We start from the raw sequence: 21,174 nt of genomic DNA on the forward strand, positions 1-21,174 counted from the left end.
ACGTCACCACTCACGGTGGTTCATTGGGTCCACCACCTCTGACCCTGACATATACACAACATGGACCCGACACATCCCCAAAGTTAGGAATCAGATCCATAATCAAACCTATGGACGCAGTATCATTTCCCAAATATAGGTGGAATAAGGTGGAAACCCCTAATATCTGGTGAAGTGTGAACCAAGCATGCCAGAGGTTCTATGGTTCATTTTCACACAGTAGCAACCACAAAAAACAGGTGGAAGAGGCCGGAGGGAAGAGGCCGAAAATGGAAGTGATGGGAAATATGGATGAATGTAGTCAGAGATGTATCCTGTATGTCACCACAGGTTTATTGTAGTTTAATGACATTTAAGATGGGTCGTGACCAGAACCAGTATCTACCTCTCTATGGTCACTGCACGGAGGTAATATTGGTATACCGCATGATTGGCATTGGCATAATTGTCCTTTGAAACTAGATCTCTATGATATGAAATCCTGTAGACCCACCTGCCCTTGTAAAGGTCTGTCCCTGACAGAGTTAAATATATTTTGATTATTTACGTCCCTCCCATAAAGGAAGTCATGAGGCGTCACTAGGGAAAATCCCTCACCTGTCTCCCGCATTCACAGAGAAATCCAGGCAAGTTGTTCATGTTCCTCCCTTTAACCTGTCATATTTGTGTATTTATGATACTTCATATGAGGGGGATTGATATTTTTTTGTGATTTTTTTTTTTTGTTCAGAAGTGAAACTAAATTTTCCAGCTTTAGTCCTGTGAAGAAATTCAGACTTGGTGTTTGCTGTTAGGGACTTTGCTCTGTCCCTTATACAATGCTATTGGTTTTTAAGAGGTGAAAAAAGTAGGTATCACTAATACGCAACCAAAAAACATCCACATAAGGACCTTTAACAGACCCTCATTCTCCAGTTATCATAATTTGTGCCACTGACTTATTAATAAGCCCTGTCTTATCACATGAGTGGACAGGTAGGTCACTTCCTGCTTTAAGATCAGCTCACTCATCTCCTTCTGACACCATCAACAAGCTCACTAGATTTTACTTAAGTTTAAATAAATAAAGATTAAACATCCTGCCCCTTTTAATTGTTGCTTAAAGGGATTGTCTAGAAAATGCATTTCCAAAATCTAGCATTAGGAGATGCTTTGACTCCAGTGGACGCCTTCTTCTCTGCTGCTCCTGGTTCCATGTTGTCCTCTGTGCTGGTTTGGAATTGGGTTTTCCTGCCCTGGCTGCACTCTGTGGTGTCAGCACCCAGAAGTGAGTGTCTGGCAGTCTTTTTAAATGAAAAACTCAGTTTGTAACAAAAATTGTGGATAAATCAATACTAAGGCCACATAGAGATGACCGTATATGGTGACCACCATTGGCTTGTGTGCTCAGTCAACTATGACTGGATCAGGAGGCTGTAAAAGCTAGGGCCCATATTGTCCATATTGTGGTGCAGCCTCACTCTCTGCTTCCTTACCTGTTTTTCATCTTGAAATATCTCTTGAATTCTCTCTTGCTTGTAATACAGGAAAAAAAAAGAGGACATATAAGCTCCGTGCAGTGAGTCTGGCCAAGAGGGAGTCACAGCAGCTAGGTATCCACCCACCAGTTTTGAGACAACCACAAATATACAAAAACAGACAAGAGATAAACGCTGCTGGAAAATAAAGATTAAATATCACACTACGAACAGAGACATAGTTAGTCCTAATGTACACACTGTAGTATAGACGACTGATTTCTGCAAAGTTTGTTTAAAGGTGAGTTGCACTTGCCAGGCTTCTGCTCCTGTGTACTTTGCTACTGTCCTAGACCTTGACCCTCGTCTTGGCCTTGTTCCCGGTTACACTTTTACTTTGCCATTTTAAAAATGTGCTGTAGCAGGTACTAAAAAAACACAAAGGAGTGCGAGAGTAACGCTTGGTCCCCTTGTGGTGGAAGGGGGTCAAATCGATCAAGATTAGGCAATGTAAATACCTTGGTGTTATAATAGATGAACAACTAACATGAGTCATGGGGATAATGTCTACAAGAAGCCGGTAGGAAAGTTTGCTGTGGATAAGAAGCTTTTTGTAGGATTCCCTGAGTCTGTAATTATGAGTTGTTTATTTTGTGGTGCCTGTGCTTGGGGTCCTACATAACAGCTAGAGAATTGAATAAATGCAATATTACCGTTTTGCGCCGATTTTCCCTGAATTGCCCCGGGTTTTTGGCGCACGAGATCAGATTGTGGTGCATCGCCACCGGCATGCACGTGACGGAAATCGGGGGGCCGTGGATTCGGAAAAACTGACGTATTTTTTTTTTAAAAAGTGTCGCTTGACACGCACTTACCTGCACCCAGCAATGGATCGTGAACTCCAGTGAACTCCGACGGACTTCAGCGCAGCAGCGACACCTGGTCGACATCGGGCGCACTACCTTAGTGAATCGCCAGAAGACCCAAATCCTCCACAGAGAAGGCACCGCTGGATCGCGACAGGACCGGGTAAGTGATAAATTTACAATGAATCTGAGGCTGAATAGTAAATCTGGCCAAGTTTATGACTATCTATTCCACGTTTTTAATGTATTAATTTTCGATATGTTGATACGTAATGTTATGTACAATTTTATATATTGTTATTCTGAATAATAAATAAAAGTTAAAAATAAAAAGAAGAGGTCCCCAACCAGTTATCCCTGTTCCTGTAGATAGGGGTTAATATAAATCTTGGGGTAACCATCCTTGTTATATTTGTAGTATTTAATGAAACTTACTTATGCCTTTAACTTGGCTTAGTTTACACCACCTTTCACTGTCAATGGACATGCTAGAGGGATTTTGAGAAGAGCCGAACATCCTCATCTTGGTGTCATATCCAATCATTTTGGGTCAGATCCACCAAAAAAAATAAGCCAATCAGAGCCCCTTTAGCATCAACATCTATGTTGAATTTTTTGCCAGATCTTTAAGAAAAGACAAAGATGAAGTTATCTTTTGTTCCTTTATCCACAGGTGATGAAAAGATGGACATCTGGTATCTTGTATTCTTTCTTCTGCTTCCTATATGTTCATCGTCGGTTCCTCAAGATGGTAATTGACGGGAACCAATCTTCTATCCTATTCTATTTGCTATCAGGTCCTCAAATATTCTGATACACAATGATCTCATATCAGATCTCTTCCCTTAGGTCATGTCATGAACATGGACACCTTTCTAAGTCTTGTGAAGGATCTGGAGTCGACCCTGACAAATTCTTCTGCGCAGGATCTTGCTCAACTCCTGATGTCTCAACCTTCAAGCTCCTCTAAAGTTCTCAGTGAAGAACAAGCATCTCTTACTCATACTTTGCTCACTCACAAAGTTGTGGCATTAAAAGATGACATTTGGCTGGAGCAAGGAGTTATCCTAGCTCCTGATGGAAGCACGGTGGCAGTAAGACCACTTCTTGAGGCTCTTCTCTGGGGGTGGAAGGTTGATTGCAAATCAGAAAATCTCCAAGAAGACATCCGGAGACCAGAAAACTTTGTCAAGAATCCTAACTCCCTCGCAATGCTTTTAGCAATGAGTTATTCTAATTTTGACAATCCACTGGAATCCCCACTCTATATTCCTAATGGATGCTGGGATTCCATTTTATCACCCAAAACCTTCAAGCTACAAGGAGCTCCTTCTATGAATGACCTTACATTGGCTTACATCAATGGTGGCTTTGATGGCACACTGCTGAGAGAGATGCTGATCAATGAGACCCAGAAGATGAGTGTGTTACTTCAGTCATACTACTGGGGTCAACCAACGATGAGTGCCTTCCGTAGACAGGGCTTCCAGGATCTTTTAAAGGAGGGGCAGTTAGCAGATGAAATACGTAATGGAATCAAATGCTACAGGGAACATGCTGAACCTCATACCTTAAGTCCTATCAATGATGACCAGTTGACCAGCATTGCTTCTGAAGTGGCCAAAAACTTTGAACACCAACTTTTAGGTACCACACAAAAAGTTATTTAATAAAGCATTGGAAGCTCCTCACGGTGGTATCTGTTGATGATGTAATATTTATTAGCGCCCCCCATACATTACATTATTGTGTCATAATGTAACATGCTGAGACATTTGAGGGGGTCTGAATGGGTGCAGAGGGATCTGACTGTTACTCAAAAATATACTCAAAAGTGCCATTGGCCATTGCCTTAAACCATATGACAATTGTCTGTCAGTTCATTGGGTCATTGGGCTGAAGTAGTGAGGGGCAGCAGGTCTAATTGATTCTGGAGCCACTATACAGAGCCTTCTAAACTTTACTATATTTGGCGATAGATGTCCAGAAAGCTATGGTGAAATTTATTTGGACTAACTCCCATTTTGAACCTCATTTTACAGCATTAGTTGCCCTTTTTGGGAATTGTTCTTTTTGTGATATAAAATGTCTAAGAGCCTGAGAGAAGCAGGAGCATTTCCTAACACTTCCATGACTCTAGGAGTTCTTCCTGGACATTATGGAAGAGTCACTATGTATGAATTCAGCATTTACTAACCTAAACGTTGCTTATATAAAACTGTGACCATATGCTTTGTTTTTAACAGACTGTCCTGCTTTGGTACCTCGCTGCATGTGGGAGGCCAAGCCATATAACGGCAGCCCAACTTTACTAAAGCCTCCCCTGCCGCATGTCTACATCCACCACACCTATACACCATCCAAGCCTTGTGTCACCTTCCAGGAGTGCGCAGCGGATATGCGCAGCATGCAGAGATTCCATCAGGTAGATCGCGGCTGGGACGACATTGGCTACAGGTGAGAAACAAGCACATCACCACAGAGACATAAGGCATTGTAATTTAAAGGGGTTGTTCCCCAATAAACTTATTTCCCATTTATGGAATAGAGGATAAATATATAGTTGCAGGGGTTCAAGACCAAATGTCTACTGAACTATACAATTCTATAATGACCACAGATGTCTGCTCGATCTGCGCACCATTCACTTCTATGAGACTTACAGTTTGGCTTACTTGATGGCTGTCCTGAAACCTCCATAGAAGTGAAAGGAGCACAGGTCAGGCATGTGTACCTGTACTCCATTTGATATGGGGCAATTTAAAGGACCTTAGCCCAGAACATTTGGGGTTACTGTGGTTGGACCTCCAGCATTCATACATTTATTCCATCACTAGTGGATAGGGGATAACAGTCTGCCATGTTACAACCCCCCCATTAGTGACAAATAATGGTTTTTCTATATGTCCCTATTGGTGGTGCTACTAATACATTATCTGGGGGGTTGAATTGGGCTTCTTTCCTCTCAAGCAGCTTACAATATAGTCCCCATCTCTCCCCAGTTGGGGGAGTCTCCTTAGCTATACTGCCCTATTCTGCAGAGACTATGCTCCTTCCTGACAAGCCGGTCAGAGAGCTATTCCTATTGGCTGGTCTGCAGTGACCAATGATAGTTATGCAGAGACCAGCACTCCAGTCAATAGACTTTATGTGATACCATCATGGCCACTTATCTATCAAAGCTCAGCTTGCATAATTAACAGGGTTTTGTCTTTTTGTTTGTTACCCCATCTTAAAGGGGAATTCTAGGTGAAACAAGTTATATCTGTCTGTTATACCTTTTCTAGCAACTATTACGAAATTGTTTGGATTTGGCCCAATTAAAGCATATTTCAGCTACTTGATGCTTATACTTAGCTAAATATAGAATACATAGTCTGACTTCCTACTGGCTATGTATTCTTTATTCTAGTCATCATATGGACCCATAAGTATCTTAATATCATAGTGTGATAGTCATAAATGTTGCATAAAGATGTAGGTCTATCAAGTCCAACCTTTTAGTGTTGATCCAGAGGAAGTCAAAAAGATCCCATTAATCCAACTGTTCTATAATAGGAAAAAACATTCCAAATATAGCAGTCTGATTACATTTGTGTTTCATAGTCCAATCCTCCAAATCCAGTTCTTGTAACTTGTGATATTTGTGCCCTCCATGCATTCAGGGGCCTTCTGAACTTGTCCAGTGTCTTAACCATCACAACATACAGTGGCAATGAGTGTCATAGTCTCACTGCTCTTACAGTAAAGAAGCTCCAGTTGGCCAACACATAAGTTCTATCCTACCCTAAAATGACTTAGATATGTCCAGTCAAAATATATTTGGCTTAAGAATGATAGATGACTATAGATAGAATTAGTTTTAATAAAAGTTGTCTTCTTTGTCCATACTCCTTAGCTATGTAGCAGGTTCTGATGGCTACGTGTATGAAGGACGTGGCTGGCACTGGGTCGGAGCTCATACAAAGGGCCACAACACTGTGGGTTATGGCATTAGCTTCATTGGAGATTTCACTTCATCAATCCCTGATGCCCGAATACTTCAACTGGTTAGAGATCGCCTCTTGAGGTGTGCAGTGAGATCTGGTTACATCCTGCCCAACTATACCATTCAAGGTCATCGACAGGTTGTGAACACCTCATGTCCAGGAGATGCCCTGTTCCAAGAGATTTCCAGCTGGGAGCACTTCACCAAGGTAAGAGATGTATATATGAAGTATTACAGCTGCATTCAATGGTTTTCCAATGTTACGTCCACTAGAGCACATAAAATTGCCACAATCCTGGTAATGAGTGTTAATACAATCCCTTATTTCCAAGGTATATTCTTCTATGGTTGATTCAAAGAACATATATATCACCCAATGGTTATCATCAACCTTTTATTACAATGTGGGGCAAGTTTGATGTTGTAGGGCTTGTAGACTTGGTTCTACAACCAGAGCTGTCACCCTTAACGGTCACCTTTACCCTTCAAACATTTCTAGTAAGCCCATTTGATAAAATGAGACAAAATCTGGCTCTAGTTTTAGATCGTAATTTCTGACCCCTTTGAAAAGAAAAGTGTGGAATCATGGAGGGTAGATTATGGTTTAAATGTGCCAATCTGCAAAAAATTGTGGTGTAAAATTCTGGCCCAAAGAAATCCAATTTAGACCAGACAGTCGACAGATGGACAAGACTGATCATCTAGGATCCACCACTGAAGCATCAAGCTGTCTAGTCTGTCTAATCATTATTATATGTCGGCCTGTGTCTTCTATATAACTACAGCACCCCCACAGGAAACAGGAGATATTACACAGTGCTCATTGTCATCAAAAAGTTGTCTTAGTAATGTAAGATCAGAGAGGTCCTCCAGAATGAGAGACTTTGGCCAAGATGTGAGGACCACTGCTCTGTTAGTCCTTAACAAGATGTATGTTAATCTTTAACTATAAATGTTGACTTTTCTATCTTATATTATTTTATATCTTTCTAGGAATCAAAAAACTGAAGATCTAAAAATGTTATTTTACTTAATAAAGCTTAAACATCTGATTTCTGTGAATTGTAGTGTTTGATATCCAACCACAATCTCCCCTCCTCCATTGTCTTACTAGGCTCTGATCAGTATGATTTCAGATTTTCACGACTCCGCAGGTTTACTGTAACCCTGAAAAAAATAATTCAGCCAAATATATTTCCTGTTTAAGAGGAAGAAGCTGATGAAAGATACAAGAGGATCAGGACTAAGTTTAGTGCTGTAGACAAGTAAGCAAAAGCTGGCAGTCAAGTAAGAAACAGGTTCATATAGAAGAAGCTGAGATCAGAGGAAGTAGCAAAGAGCAGAGAAGGAGCGAAGGTGTCTTCAAGATCGGAGGTGGATGCTATTATGGTAGACAGTAGGTTCTAACTGCTACTCAGAAAGTCAATCTACTCTTCAGAAGACGTGAGCGATTCCACCTCAGTTACAAGGATGGTGGAGCCTTGTGAAGATCCAGCAGCTCTAGAATCCACCACCCCAGAGCCTTCTCCTCTGGAGACTTATCAATGGAAGAAGGGACAAAAACGCAGCGTGTGGGGTCGACTTCAAGATTGGAAGTCGTCCCGAAGGTCCCACAACAAGGAATCCCAAAAGAAGGAGATGAATCTGTTTAAGAAGATCAAGTCTTCCAAAGAGTCTACAGGGGGCATAGTACATCATCTACGTACATTATCGGTGTCGCTGCACCAGAAGGGAAGGAGGAAAGATGTGCCTGAGCAAGCAGAGGTTTTAGAAGGTAAGAGGATGATTGCTGAAGGCTCGTCATACACAGCACACTTATACATCTGTATCCAAGAACAGGTGGGAACTGCTTATCTGTGGAGATATCAAACACTGTCCCAGGGCCGGCGCTATGGGTAGGCAAAGGTGGCAATTGCCCAGGGCCCCCTGAAAGGGGAGGATCTCTTCTTTCAAAGGAATCTTGAATTTTGTTTCTAGGTGCTATGGATCCAGAGATATTCAGGTTTAAAATGAGAATATCAGGTGCCATTTTTATATATAAAAATCACTCCCAACGGCAGTTCAACAGTTATTATCTCCATTTTCCTAAAACTTAGAAACACAAATTTAGATTCATATAAAAGAGGAGACTCTCTTCTTTCATAGGAAAAAAGAAGTAAGGTTCTATGTGTCACAGAGCCAGAGATACGGCCCCCTGAAGTGTAGCCCCCTCCAGATTCTTAGCCATCAGGCTGCGGGAGCATTTGCTGGACACAGGAGCTGCTGCTCCTCACAGATAATGGAAATATTCACTTTATATGTTACTAGTACTACATTTTGAGAAGGGATAATATCAACTAATATTCATGTTTTTAACCCTTCTCTATGCAGAACTATCTAAGAACACACTTTCTTTCTTATTCCCTTTTATTTTGTGATAGTTTTTTGTTGTTGGGAAAATTGACTGATACGATGAACATTCATACCAGAACATGTCCATAAAGTTATATGTAACACCAAAAACACATAAAGTTTTTATTTCACACCATCCTCCATTATTTACACCTATGTTATGATGTTTTCACTCTCATTCTTATGATCCGCGGAGGGTTCTGTTATTGTGCGGATAATACAATGGTGCACATCTAAAAGTGACTATTATTATCTGATTAGCTTGGTTTATGGATATATAGTTATTTATTTGGGTGACCATTGTGTAAGGAGCATGCAATGGTAGATTTGTGTGAATTGTCTAGCTGAAAAGAAGATCTCTAGTTATTACAGTTTTAGTGATATGTGGATTTATTTATGTGAACATATCAATATGGGACATTTGTGAACTCTACACATGTCTATCTATCTCCAAAATTACAGTTTTACCATACTAAAGGGAGCCTCTTGCTGACTGTGACTGGTCATAAAATAGTTTTATTTTGGGGGCCCCACTTTTAGTTTTGCCCAGGGCCCCACTTTGTCTAGAACCGGCCCTGCACTGTCCTACTGGACTTTCATTGTGTGATGACACAAGACATCCCGTTCCTCAAAGCCTGTCCAAAACTAGAATGGAATTCTACTAACACTGGCTATAATGACACAGCAAAGTTTTTTTTTTTTATAGAATAGTTTTTGTGTCTACCGTGATGTGTTAGTAAACTGATAAAACACAGTGATATCATAGTAAGGGAATAAAACACAACGTGATGTCACATAAATGTGGGTGGAGGCTGTGCTATGCCTTCTAGCCCCAGTTTATCCCAACAGGTCTCATTCAATTACTAAGCAGGTAAGTAATTGCTTGCTGGTCATGGTAATAAGAACTAATACACTTCAGCTGACCTCTGGCAAACTAATGGAGTATGGCCAACTCTATAAAGCCAAACTAGGTGATGTTATCTATTGCCAGTACACTAATCCCTTATCCTATGCCATAATCTAATGGTTATTTCTGGTATTGGAGTTGAATTGCCATCTGCCTATGAAAGAGGTTAATGTTTGCACTCTTTATAATAAATGTATCCAATACGTAATCTTTCTCTGCAGTAAGGTCAGCCATTGGTTGGAAGCCTGGAATTCTCCCATAGTAGAAGTTTATAAATACTCCCTGGATTTACTACTACTGGATTTCCAGAGAGTTCTGTGCAAGTTGTCCAATAAAATGTTCACCTGGGGTCCTCAGGAATGATTTAGGCATTTCATCCGCTTAGTCTAAACTACGCATTCAATATAGCTAGCTTGGTGCAACTAGTACTATGAACAACGCTGAAGCTACACTTATATCCAGACACTATTTTTTTCCTTCTGAAGACATTCCAGATGTGCAGAAACATGTCAGGGAGGTGTTAGGGCTCTTAGTAATTAGGGACAGGGATTTTGATAGACTTTACTCCAACACCTCATTGGTGTAGTAAGATAGGTTTCCTTACTACCTTTGCAGTGTTTAGATGGTTTATTACTGTATACTGGGCTTAAGGTGAGGAGCCTTATTTATCAGTCTCTGTTTTGTTGTACTTAGAGGTGGATTAACCATGCCACGGGCCCTGGGCTGTATGAATATTATAGCCCCTAGACTTCCTACATATGGTACTAGAATCTGTAGAGTTGAGTAACACAGAAGACAGGGGATAGTGTTCCCTGAGCTTGCCCCAACTTCTGTTCCTTCCTATAGCCCCCCCCACACACGCTAAACCGTGGGGCGACTACTTGAAAACTCGGAATACACTAGATAAGTGCGGGAAGGGAAAACACGAACAGACTGACAAACATAAAACACAAAAGAGTAGTAAACTAGCCGGAGTCACAACGAGAGGGTACATCAAAAGCAAAATCAGTAAGCAAAAGGGTCAAAAACTAGCCGAGATCACAACAATACAGAACACAGAGCAAGTGAAACCTATAGCAAGGAGCAAGCGATGAAAGGGAATTCAAACACTGGCACAGGTGACTAGTGAAGCTGCAATTTATGCCGCCGGAACCCCACCTCCAGAACCTGATAGGAGCTGGACAACTTCTGGGAATTAACCAAGAACAATCGCAGGCACCATGCAGAGGTACCAAAACTCCCAGCAGTCCACAACACAACCCCTAAACAGCGTGAGCAGGGGCGCACCTGCCATAAGGCAAGTTGAGTATCTCGCTTCAGGTGGCGTGCCTCCTGCTGGACGAGGGAGCGGCACCAGGCTCCAGCCCGCCAGCGGACACAAGCTTTCACCTGCCAGCACATGCTCCAGCCAGCAAGCACAACCCCCCGCCCGCCAGCCAGCACATGTACCTGCCCCATGGCTGGCATATCCACATGCCCGCCGGCATGTTTACCCCTTGTTTACCATCCCACACACTATCCAGAGTACACCCACACACTAGCCAGAGTGTCTCCCGCACATCAGCCAGAGTACCGTCCCACACACTATCCAGAGTACCATACCACACACTAGCCAGAGTACCGTCCCACACACTAGCCAGAGTACCGTCCCACACACTAGCCAGAGTACCGTCCCACACACTAGCCAGAGTACCGTCCCACACACTAGCCAGAGTACTATCCCACACACTAGCTAGTGTACCATCCCACACACTAGCCAGAGTACCAGGGGAAGTGAGGAGTTGATACAGAAAGTATATTGAAAAATTGTATAACTTCCAATATCAATTATTTGCTGAAAATGGACAACCCCTTTAAACCTGATAATTGTCTTTGAATTGTGCTGCAGAATTATAGCCCGAACAAATCCAAGTGATAGTGAAGATTTAGAACAAACAGTCGAAAGATGGACAAGACTAGAGATGAGCGAGCACTAAAATGCTCGGGTACTCGTTATTCGAGACGAACTTTTCCCGATGCTCAAGTGCTCGTCTCGAATAACGAGCCCCATTGAAGTCAATGGGAGACTCGAGCATTTTTCAAGGGGACCAAGGCTCTGCACAGGGAAGCTTGGCCAAACACCTGGGAACCTCAGAAAAGGATGGAAACACCACGGAAATGGACAGGAAACAGCAGGGGCAGCATGCATGGATGCCTCTGAGGCTGCTTAAATGCACCATTATGCCAAAATTATGGGCAACAGCATGGCCATGACAGAGTGACAGAATGAAGCTAGATAGCATCTAAAACATCCAATAATTGACCCTGACACTATAGGGGACGGCATGCAGAGGCAGCGGCAGCAGCGGCATGCTAGAGAGTGTCTTGGCAACATACCCCAAATGGACTCAGGCTTCAAACCAATGGGTGGCAGAGAGGAACCAAAGGAGGTGAGCAAGAAGCGCTCAAATAATATCGGTACATGATAAAAGTTTGCCAGTATATTTTGTGGATTACACAGCAGGGTGGCAACAAAGTTAACATGGAAGCCATGAAAACAATCCAAAATTCTGCCTGACACAGCTCGTTTGATAAGGGGACCATGTATGGAGGCAGTGAACTAGTAGTAGATTAAAGGTGCTGCAGTTAAAAACATGTTAGTTGGATCTTGGCATGGAGCTGGCGCTCCGCTGCCAGGCGAGCTTTCGCCAATCCAAGCCCCTGTCTCTAGGCTACTCCCCAAACAGCACTTCTAAGAACCTTTTGTATAAGATCAAGTGTAGTAGCGTTCTTATAAGTTTAGGATATGGCGGGTGAGGGGAATGTAAACAGAAGCGCAAGAAGCGCTGAAATAATATTGGTAAATGATAAAAGTTTGCCAGTATATTTTGTGGATTACACAGCAGGGTGGCGACAAAGTTAACAAGTTTGTTGTGGAAGCCATGAAAACAACCCAAAATTCTGCCTGACACAGCTCGTTTGATAAGGGGACCATGTATGCCTACAGTTCATGCCAGTCGCTGCACTGGCTGCCAGTCTCCTTTCAAATACAGTTTAAAATAATAACCCTCATCTATAAAGCTCTGTATAATGCTGCACCCCCCTACCTTTCCTCTCTTATCTCAGTCTATCGCCCAACCCGTGCTCTTAGATCCGCCAGTGATCTTAGATTAACCTCTACCCTAGTGCGGACCTCCCACTCGCGTCTCCAAGACTTCTCTAGAGCTGCACCAATTCTATGGAATGGTCTGCCCCGGACTATCAGACTATTACCTAACCTCCAAAGTTTCAAACGTGCTCTTAAAACCCATTTCTTTAGGCAAGCCTATAACACTCATTAACTGCATGAAGTTTTAACTCTTCTACTAACCCGTCCTGTGTCGTCCTCCCATCTGTTATCCAGCAACCAACAGGCACCAGACTTCTCTGCAGTCCCATTCACCCTGGACCTGGTATATAAGATGACGGCTGAGTGGTTCAAGCGACAGCAATTCCATTTATTATATTTTGTTCTATTCCCTAAGAAGAATGGCTTGACCATTAAATATTCTTTTACCTCGTGTTACCCCATCATCTTCATAAACCGTAAGCTCTGGCGAGCAGGGACCTCACTCCTGTTGTTCCATACAAATGTTGTGCTCTGTTACATTACATTTGTATTTGTTTCCTATGATTTGTAAAGCGCTACGGAATATGATGGCGCTATATAAATAAAGATTATTATTATTATTATTATGGAGGCAGTGAACTAGTAGTAGATTAAAGGTGCTGCAGTTAAAACTATGTTAGTTGGATCTTGGGATGGAGCTGGCGCTCCGCTTCCAGACAAGCTTTCGCCAATCCAAGCCCCTGTCTCTAGGCTACTCCCCAAACAGCACTTCTAAGAACCTTTTGTATAAGATCAAGTGTAGTAGCGTTCTTATAAGTTTGGGATATGGAGGGTGAGGGGAATGTAAACAGATGCGCAAGAAGCGCTGAAATAATATCGGTAAATGATAAAAGTTTGCCAGCATATTTTGTGGATTACACAGCAGGGTGGCGACAAAGTTAACAAGTTTGATGTGGAATGCCCTGTAATAGCTCTTGGGCGGTGTGTCTTTTATCACCTAGGCTTAGCAGTTTGAGCACCGCCTGCTGTCGCTTAGCGACGGCACTGCTGCTGTGCCTAGAGCTACCGACTGATGGCGCCATGCCCACGGATGGTAATTCGGAGGAGGAGGAGGTGGAGGAGGGGTGGGAGGAGGAGGAGGTATAGTAGGCCTTTGAGACCTGGACCGAGGTAGGCCCCGCAATCCTCTGCGTCGGCAGTATATGACCAGCCCCAGGGTCAGACTCGGTCCCAACCTGCACCAAGTTAAGTGTAGTAGCGTTCTTATAAGTTTGGGATATGGCGGGTGAGGGGAATGTAAACAGATGCGCAAGAAGCGCTGAAATTATATCCGTAAATGGTAAAAGTTTGCCAGTATATTTTGTGGATAACACAGCAGGGTGGCGACAAAGTTAACAACTTTGATGTGGAATCCATGAAAACAACCCAAATTTCTGCCTGACACAACTCGTTTGATAAGGGGACGATGTATGGAGGCAGCTATATGGACGACTTTTGGAGGTAGCAATGGAGACAACGTGTGGAGGCTGCTATGGAGACAATTTAATTTGGATAGTGCCTGTATGTGGCAGTCCAAAAAAGTTTTCAAACCAGAGGAGCAGGTAGGTGGCCCTCCAGAAAAATGAAATAGATTGAGTGCCTGTATGTGGCAGTCCAAAAAAGTTTTCAAACCAGAGGAGCAGGTAGGTGGCCCTCCAGAAAAATCAAATAGATTGAGTGCCTGTATGTGGCAGTCCAAAAAAGTTTTCAAACCAGAGGAGCAGGTAGGTGGCCCTCCAGAAAAATTGAATAGATTGAGTGCCTGTATGTGGCAGTCCCAAAAATTGTTTAAAACAGAGGACCGGGTAGGTGGCCCTCCAGAAAAATTAAATGCATAAAGTACTATAGCTAGAGTCAGTGGGCCCCAGGGGCGTCGCTAGGTCAAAAGATCCGGGGCTCGTGCCCCGGATCTTTTGGCCAGTGCCCCGAATCTCCTCGGGTCAGCAGATCATCTGCCCCGCTGCCCGGGAGATTCCTTCCCTCTCGTTCTCATCACAATCTGTGTCCTCAGATCGTGATGAGAACGATTGCAGGCGCTGCTTTCCCCTGCAAGGACCTTACCTCCGGGAGTTCCAGAGGCTCAAGGACCTGTGATGATGTCATGATCACATGACCTGCAGGGGAAAGCAGCGCACAGAAAGAGAGAGAGCTGCATCTGTGAGGTGAGAAACATGATAGGGACTAGGGAAGGGGGAGAACATTGTGGGGCACATTATTTACTGGGGGGACTGTGTGAGGCACATTATTTCCTGGGGGGCTGTGTGAGGCACATTATTTACTGGGGAGCTGTGTGAGGCACATTATTTCCTGGGGGGCTGTGTGACGCACATTATTTCCTGGGGGGCTGTGTGAGGCACATTACTTACTGGGGGGCTGTGTGAGGCACATTATTTACTGGGGGGACTGTGTGAGGCACATTATTTCCTGGGGGGACTGTGTGAGGCACATTATTTACTGGGGGGCTGTGTGAGAGGCACATTACTTACTGGGGAGCTGTGTGTGGGGCACATTATTTACTGGGGGGCTGTGTGTGAGGCACATTACTTACTGGGGGGCTGTGTGTGGGGCACATTATTTACTGGGGGGCTGTGTGAGGCACATTATTTACTGGGGGGACTGTGTGGGGCACATTATTTACTGGGGAGCTGTGTGAGGCACATTATTTCCTGGGGAGCTGTGTGAGGCACATTATTTCCTGGGGGGACTGTGTGAGGCACATTATTTACTGGGGGGCTGTGTGAGAGGCACATTACTTACTGGGGGGCTGTGTGAGGCACATTATTTACTGGGGGGCTTTGTGAGGCACATTATTTACTGGGGGGTTTTGTGAGGCACATTATTTACTGGGGGGCTTTGTGAGGCACATTATTTACTAGGGGGGTTGTGTGAGGCACATTATTTACTGGGGGGCTGTGTGGGGCACATTATTTACTGGGGGGCTGTGTGGGGCACATTATTTACTGGGGGTCTGTGTGAGGCACATTATTTACTGGGGGTGTGTGTGGGCACATTACTTACTGGGGGTCTGTGTGAATCACATTACTTACTGGGGGGCTGTGTGAGGCACATTACTTACTGGGGGGCTGTGTGTGAGGACATTACTTACTGGGGGGCTGTGTGAGGACATTACTTACTGGGGGGCTGTGTGAGGCACATTACTTAGTGGGGGGCTGTGTGAGGCACATTACTTACTGGGGGTCTGTGTGGGCACATTACTTACTGGGGGTCTGTGTGAGGACATTACTTACTGGGAGGCTGTGTGAGGACATTACTTACTGGGGGGCTGTGTGAGGACATTACTTACTGGGGGGCTGTGTGAGGACATTACTTACTGGGAGGCTGCGTGAGGACATTACTTACTGGGGGGCTGTGTGTGAGGCACATTACTTACTGGGGGGCTGTGTGAGGCACATTACTTACTGGGGGGCTGTGTGAGGCACATTACTTACTGGGAGGCTGTGTGAGGACATTACTTACTGGGGGGCTGTGTGAGGCACATTACTTACTGGGGGGCTGTGTGAGGCACATTACTTACTGGGTGGCTGTGTGAGGACATTACTTATGGGGGGGCTGTGTGGGGGACATTTCTTGGAGCGTGTTCACACATGGCACTAGGACAGGCCTCGGTTTGATCACATATATTTTCCAGTAATACACATGTGATGGGTAACACGCACCTGGTTTTGTTTAAATGCAAGACAAAGGTGTGAGCGCAGCCTTACAGTATTTGGGGAGATTGTTAGGGGCGGCAGCAGGATAACACTGGCAGGGAACAAAGATGTAGGGACAATGAGGAACATAAGATGTGGTGATGGGGATTTCTCCTTTGTTCTCTGTAGCTGTGTATACCAGAAGTAACCTTGTTATTGGCACAGCCACATGTGAGGGCGTTATGTACAGAAGGGGGCATTACTGAAAGTGCAACACACATGCATTGGGGCCCGTGCCCCGGATCTTTTACCACCCTAGCAACGCCCCTGGTGGGCCCTGTCAAAAAATAGCCAGTTTCCTCTGCTTTAGTGTACAAAGAGGAGAAGAAGGAGGAAAATGAGGAGGAGGAGTGCATACATTATTCAGGTTGAGCTTCCTTCACCTGGTGGAGATTGGAAATTATGAGAAATCCAGGCTTTATTCATCTTAATAAGCGTCAGCCTGTCGACAGGCGTGTACGCTTATCGGTGATGATGCCACCAGCTGCACTGAAAACCCGCTCGGACAACACGCTAGCGGCAGGGCAGGCAAGAACCTCCAAGGCGTACAGCGCCAGTTCGTGCCACATGTCCAGCTTTGAAACCCAGTAGTTGTAGGGAGCTGTGTGATCATTTAGGACGATGGTATGGTCAGCTACGTACTCCCTCACCATCTTTCTGTAAAGATCAGCCCTACTCTGCCGAGACTGGGGACAGGTGACAGTGTCTTGCTGGGGTGACATAAAGCTGGCAAAAGCCTTGTAAAGCGTACCCCTGCCAGTGCTGGACAAGCTGCCTGCTCGCCTACTCTCCCTCGCTACTTGTCCCGCAGAACTACGCACTCTGCCGCTAGCGCTGTCAGAAGGGAAATAGTGTTTCAGCTTGTGCACCAGGGCCTGCTGGTATTCATGCATTCTCACACTCCTTTCCTCTCCAGGGATGAGAGTGGAAAGATTTTGCTTGTACCGTGGGTCCAGGAGAGTGAATACCCAGTAATCGGTGCTGGAATAAATTCTTTGAACGCGAGGGTCACGGGATAGGCAGCCTAGCATGAAATCTGCCATATGCGCTAGAGTACCAACGCGCAAGAATTCACTCCCCTCACTGGCCTGACTGCCCATTTCCTCCTCCTCCAACTCCTCCAACTCCTCTTCTTCAGCCCATACACGCTGAACAGTGAAGGACTCAGCAATGGTCCCCTCTTGTGTCTCACCAACATTCTCCTCCTCTTCCTCCTCATCCTCCTCCACCTCCTCCGATATGCGCTGAGAAACAGACCTAAGGGTGCTTTGGCTATCAACAAGGAAATCTTCTTCCCCCGTCTCTTGTGACGAGCGCAAAGCTTCCGACTTCATGCTGATCAGAGAGTTTTTCAACAGGCCAAGCAGCGGGATGGTGAGGCTGATGATGGCGGCATCGCCACTGACCATCTGTGTTGACTCCTCGAAGTTACTCAGCACCTGACAGATATCAGACATCCACGTCCACTCCTCATTGTAGACTTGAGGGAGCTGACTGACCTGACTACCAGTTCTGGTGGAAGTTGACATCTGGCAGTCTACAATCGCTCTGCGCTGCTGGTAAACTCTGGATAACATGGTTAATGTTGAATTCCACCTCGTGGGCACGTCGCACAACAGTCGGTGAGCGGGCAGTTGGAGGCGGCGCTGCGCTGCCCTGAGAGTGGCAGCATCTGTGCTGGACTTCCTGAAATGCGCACAGATGCGGCGCACCTTCGTGAGCAAATCAGACAGATTGGGGTATGTCTTGAGGAAACGCTGAACTATCAGATTTAACACATGGGCCAGGCATGGCACATGTGTCAGTCTGCCGAGTTGCAGAGCCGCCACCAGGTTACGGCCGTTGTCACACACAACCATGCCTGGCTTCAGGTTCAGCGGTGCCAGCCACAGATCAGTCTGCGCCGTGATGCCCTGTAATAGTTCTTGGGCGGTGTGCCTTTTATCGCCTAGGCTCAGCAGTTTGAGCACCGCCTGCTGTCGCTTAGCGACGGCACTGCTGCTGTGCCTAGAGCTAGCGACTGATGGCGCCATGCCCACGGATGGTAGTTCGGAGGAGGAGGAGGGGTGGGAGGAGGAGGAGGCATAGTAGGCCTGAAAGACCTGGACCGAGGTAGGCCACGCAATCCTCGGCGTCGGCAGTATATGACCAGCCCAAGGGTCAGACTCGGTCCCAGCCTCCACCAAGTTAACCCAATGTGCCGTCAGCGATATATAGTGGCCCTGCCCGGCAGCACTCGTCCACGTGTCCGTGGTCAGGTGGACCTTGTCAGAAACGGCGTTGGTCAGGGCACGGATGATGTTGTCTGACACGTGCTGGTGCAGGGCCGCAGGGTCAGACTCGGTCCCAGCCTCCACCAAGTTAACCCAATGTGCCGTCAGCGATATATAGTGGCCCTGCCCGGCAGCACTCGTCCACGTGTCCGTGGTCAGGTGGACCTTGTCAGAAACGGCGTTGGTCAGGGCACGGATGATGTTGTCTGACACGTGCTGGTGCAGGGCTGGGACGACACATCGGGAAAAGTAGTGGCGGCTGGGGACCGAATACCGAGGGGCGGCCGCCGCCATGAGGTTGCGAAAGGCCTCGGTCTCTACTAGCCTATAGGGCAGCATCTCCAGGCTAAGCAATCTGGAGATGTGGACATTAAGGGCTTGGGCGTGCGGGTGGGTTGCACTATATTTCCGTTTCCGCTCCAGCGTCTGGGGTATGGAGAGCTGAACGCTGGTGGATGCTGTGGAGGATCGTGGAGGCGACGATGGGGTTTTTGTGCCAGGGTCCTGGGCAGGGGGCTGACTATCAGCTGACACAGGGGAAGGAGCAGTGGTGTGCACGGCCGGAGGTGAACGGGCTTGGTGCCACTGAGTGGGGTGTTTAGCATTCATATGCCTGCGCATACTGGTGGTAGTTAAGCTAGTAGTGGTGGAACCCCTGCTGATCCTGGTTTGGCAAAGGTTGCACACCACAGTCCGTCGGTCATCCGGTGTTTCCTTAAAGAACCTCCAGACTTCTGAAAATCTAGCCCTCGCCGCGGGAGCCCTCGCCACGGGAGCTTCACTACGTGACACATTTGGCGCTGATGCACCTGCTCTGGCCCTGCCTCTCCGTCTGGCCCCACCACTGCCTCTTCCAACCTGTTCTGGTCGAGGACTCTCCTCCGTCTCAGAAGCACTGTGTTCACCCGGCCTCTCAACCCAGCTTGGGTCTGTCACCTCATCATCCTCCGATCCCTCAGTCTGCTCCCCCCTCGGACTTCCTGCCCTGACAACAACTTCACCACTGTCTGACAACCGTGTCTCCTCATCGTCGGACACCTCTTTACACACTTCTTCCACTACGTCAAGAAGGTCATCATCACCCACAGACTGCGACTGGTGGAAAACCTGGGCATCGGAAAATTGCTCAGCAGCAACCGGACTAGTGGTTTGTGACTGTGGGAAGGGTCCAGAAAACAGTTCCTCAGAGTATGCCGGTTCAAATGCCAAATTTTCCTGGGAGGGGGCAGACTGGGGGGGAGGAGGCTGAGGTGCAGGAGCTGGAGGAGTGCCGATTTCGGTGACATGGGTGGACTGCGTGGAAGACTGACTGGTGGACAAATTGCTCGAAGCATTGTCGGCAATCCACGACATCACCTGTTCGCACTGTTCTGGCCTCAACAGTGCTCTACCACGAGTCCCAGTAACTTCAGACATGAACCTAGGGAGTGACACAAAATATTTGAGAAGGCCAAGAAAGATGATGCGTGGCTATCGCAAAATATCAATTTTATTTCAATACAACATTAAAAAGATGAATAAAACAGTGTAAAGACAAACATATTTAACAATTGGTGAAATGTATAGACCACACAGAGGAATAAAAAACATGTAGGTCACCAGGTAACGCCCTTATGGGCTTCCGGCAGGTTATATGGTCAAATAAGGTGCAAACAATGTAAACAACAAATGTCTTCCATTTTTTTGGATTGTATATTCGTTTGTGTGTCTTTCACTTTTTCTCGTTTCTTTATTTCAGATTCCTGCATCACATATGTGCTCGGCTGCCCTCCCATTCCATCTCCTGCATCGCCCTTTTATTCACTCACCACGTGTGTTCACTTGCACTGGGTTTGCACGTTTTTTTCACTTTTTGCACTTTTATTTCAAAAAATTCTTTATCCACCCCGTGTATATTATATAAGTATTTTTACATTTTGTGGCTTTATTATAATGCTTCACTGCCATGCTTTTATTTTGCATTTTGTCTTGTATTAACCATAACACTCATGTGTATATCTTTATTATTTTTGCCACAGCATATATAATTATTGTACACTCATTTGCAGTTCTAGCACTGCCACTTCTCTATCGTAGGGCTTTGTTTGCAATATACTCTTGCCCGCAGCATTTCTAGCTGGTCCATACCATACCTGGGATTTTGCCTCGCTTTGCGCGTGCGCCTAATTTTTGTTTTTGGCGCAGCTGTGCCACTTTTTCTGCGCACGCGCGGACGTTTTGCCCTGGTCCTGGGCGGTTGTGTCGCAGTGCGCCTCAAATCCCGCACCTGCGCAGCTCTCCACACTCATTACGTCCTCCTGTGTCTCATCCCAGACATCCAATCTCGCGATACCAGCCCACAACAAGCGGGGCTTCTTGATAGGCCAGCTGTTCCTTAAATGTCTCACTCTCCTTTACACTCATCACTCCCTTGAAGAAGCGCGACGGCGAAACACGTGTCGGGGTCTTACGTGTG

The 21,174-nt window shown here is 45.7% G+C and overlaps 2 protein-coding genes across 3 annotated transcripts in view; both read left to right on the forward strand.

The window, feature by feature from the left end:
• Positions 1–564: 564 nt before the first annotated feature.
• Positions 565–7,363, forward strand: PGLYRP2 (peptidoglycan recognition protein 2). 2 transcript variants are annotated; one of them, XM_072144599.1, is made up of 6 exons: positions 565–626; positions 2,997–3,074; positions 3,173–3,970; positions 4,570–4,780; positions 6,222–6,519; positions 7,305–7,363. In XM_072144599.1, exons 2-6 carry the CDS (start codon positions 3,008–3,010, stop codon positions 7,317–7,319), a joined length of 1,389 nt encoding a protein of 462 aa, XP_072000700.1. In that variant the 5' UTR covers positions 565–626; positions 2,997–3,007; the 3' UTR covers positions 7,320–7,363. The 2 variants fall into 2 exon arrangements, with proteins under 2 accessions (XP_072000700.1, XP_072000701.1); XM_072144600.1 differs by lacking the exon at positions 565–626 and adding an exon at positions 808–847.
• A 406-nt stretch (positions 7,364–7,769) lies between these two features.
• Positions 7,770–21,174, forward strand: part of RASAL3 (RAS protein activator like 3) — a 36,400-nt gene continuing 22,995 nt past the window's right edge. Inside the window, exon 1 of the mRNA XM_072149182.1 lies at positions 7,770–8,085. Coding sequence (XP_072005283.1) covers positions 7,782–8,085 — 304 coding nt within the window. The 5' untranslated portion in view covers positions 7,770–7,781. The remainder of the gene's footprint in view (positions 8,086–21,174) is intronic.

This window comes from Engystomops pustulosus, chromosome 4, assembly GCF_040894005.1.
Source record: "Engystomops pustulosus chromosome 4, aEngPut4.maternal, whole genome shotgun sequence".
Classification (NCBI taxonomy): domain Eukaryota; kingdom Metazoa; phylum Chordata; class Amphibia; order Anura; family Leptodactylidae; genus Engystomops; species Engystomops pustulosus.

Bases quoted from the DNA above. Each gene is read 5' to 3' on its own strand.
- PGLYRP2 (XM_072144599.1), top strand. From the start codon at position 3,008: ATGGACATCTGGTATCTTGTATTCTTTCTTCTGCTTCCTATATGTTCA. The intron at 3,075-3,172 runs GTAATTGACGGG...CTCTTCCCTTAG, and splicing joins ATCGTCGGTTCCTCAAGATG to GTCATGTCATGAACATGGAC. The intron at 4,781-6,221 runs GTGAGAAACAAG...CATACTCCTTAG, and splicing joins TGGGACGACATTGGCTACAG to CTATGTAGCAGGTTCTGATG.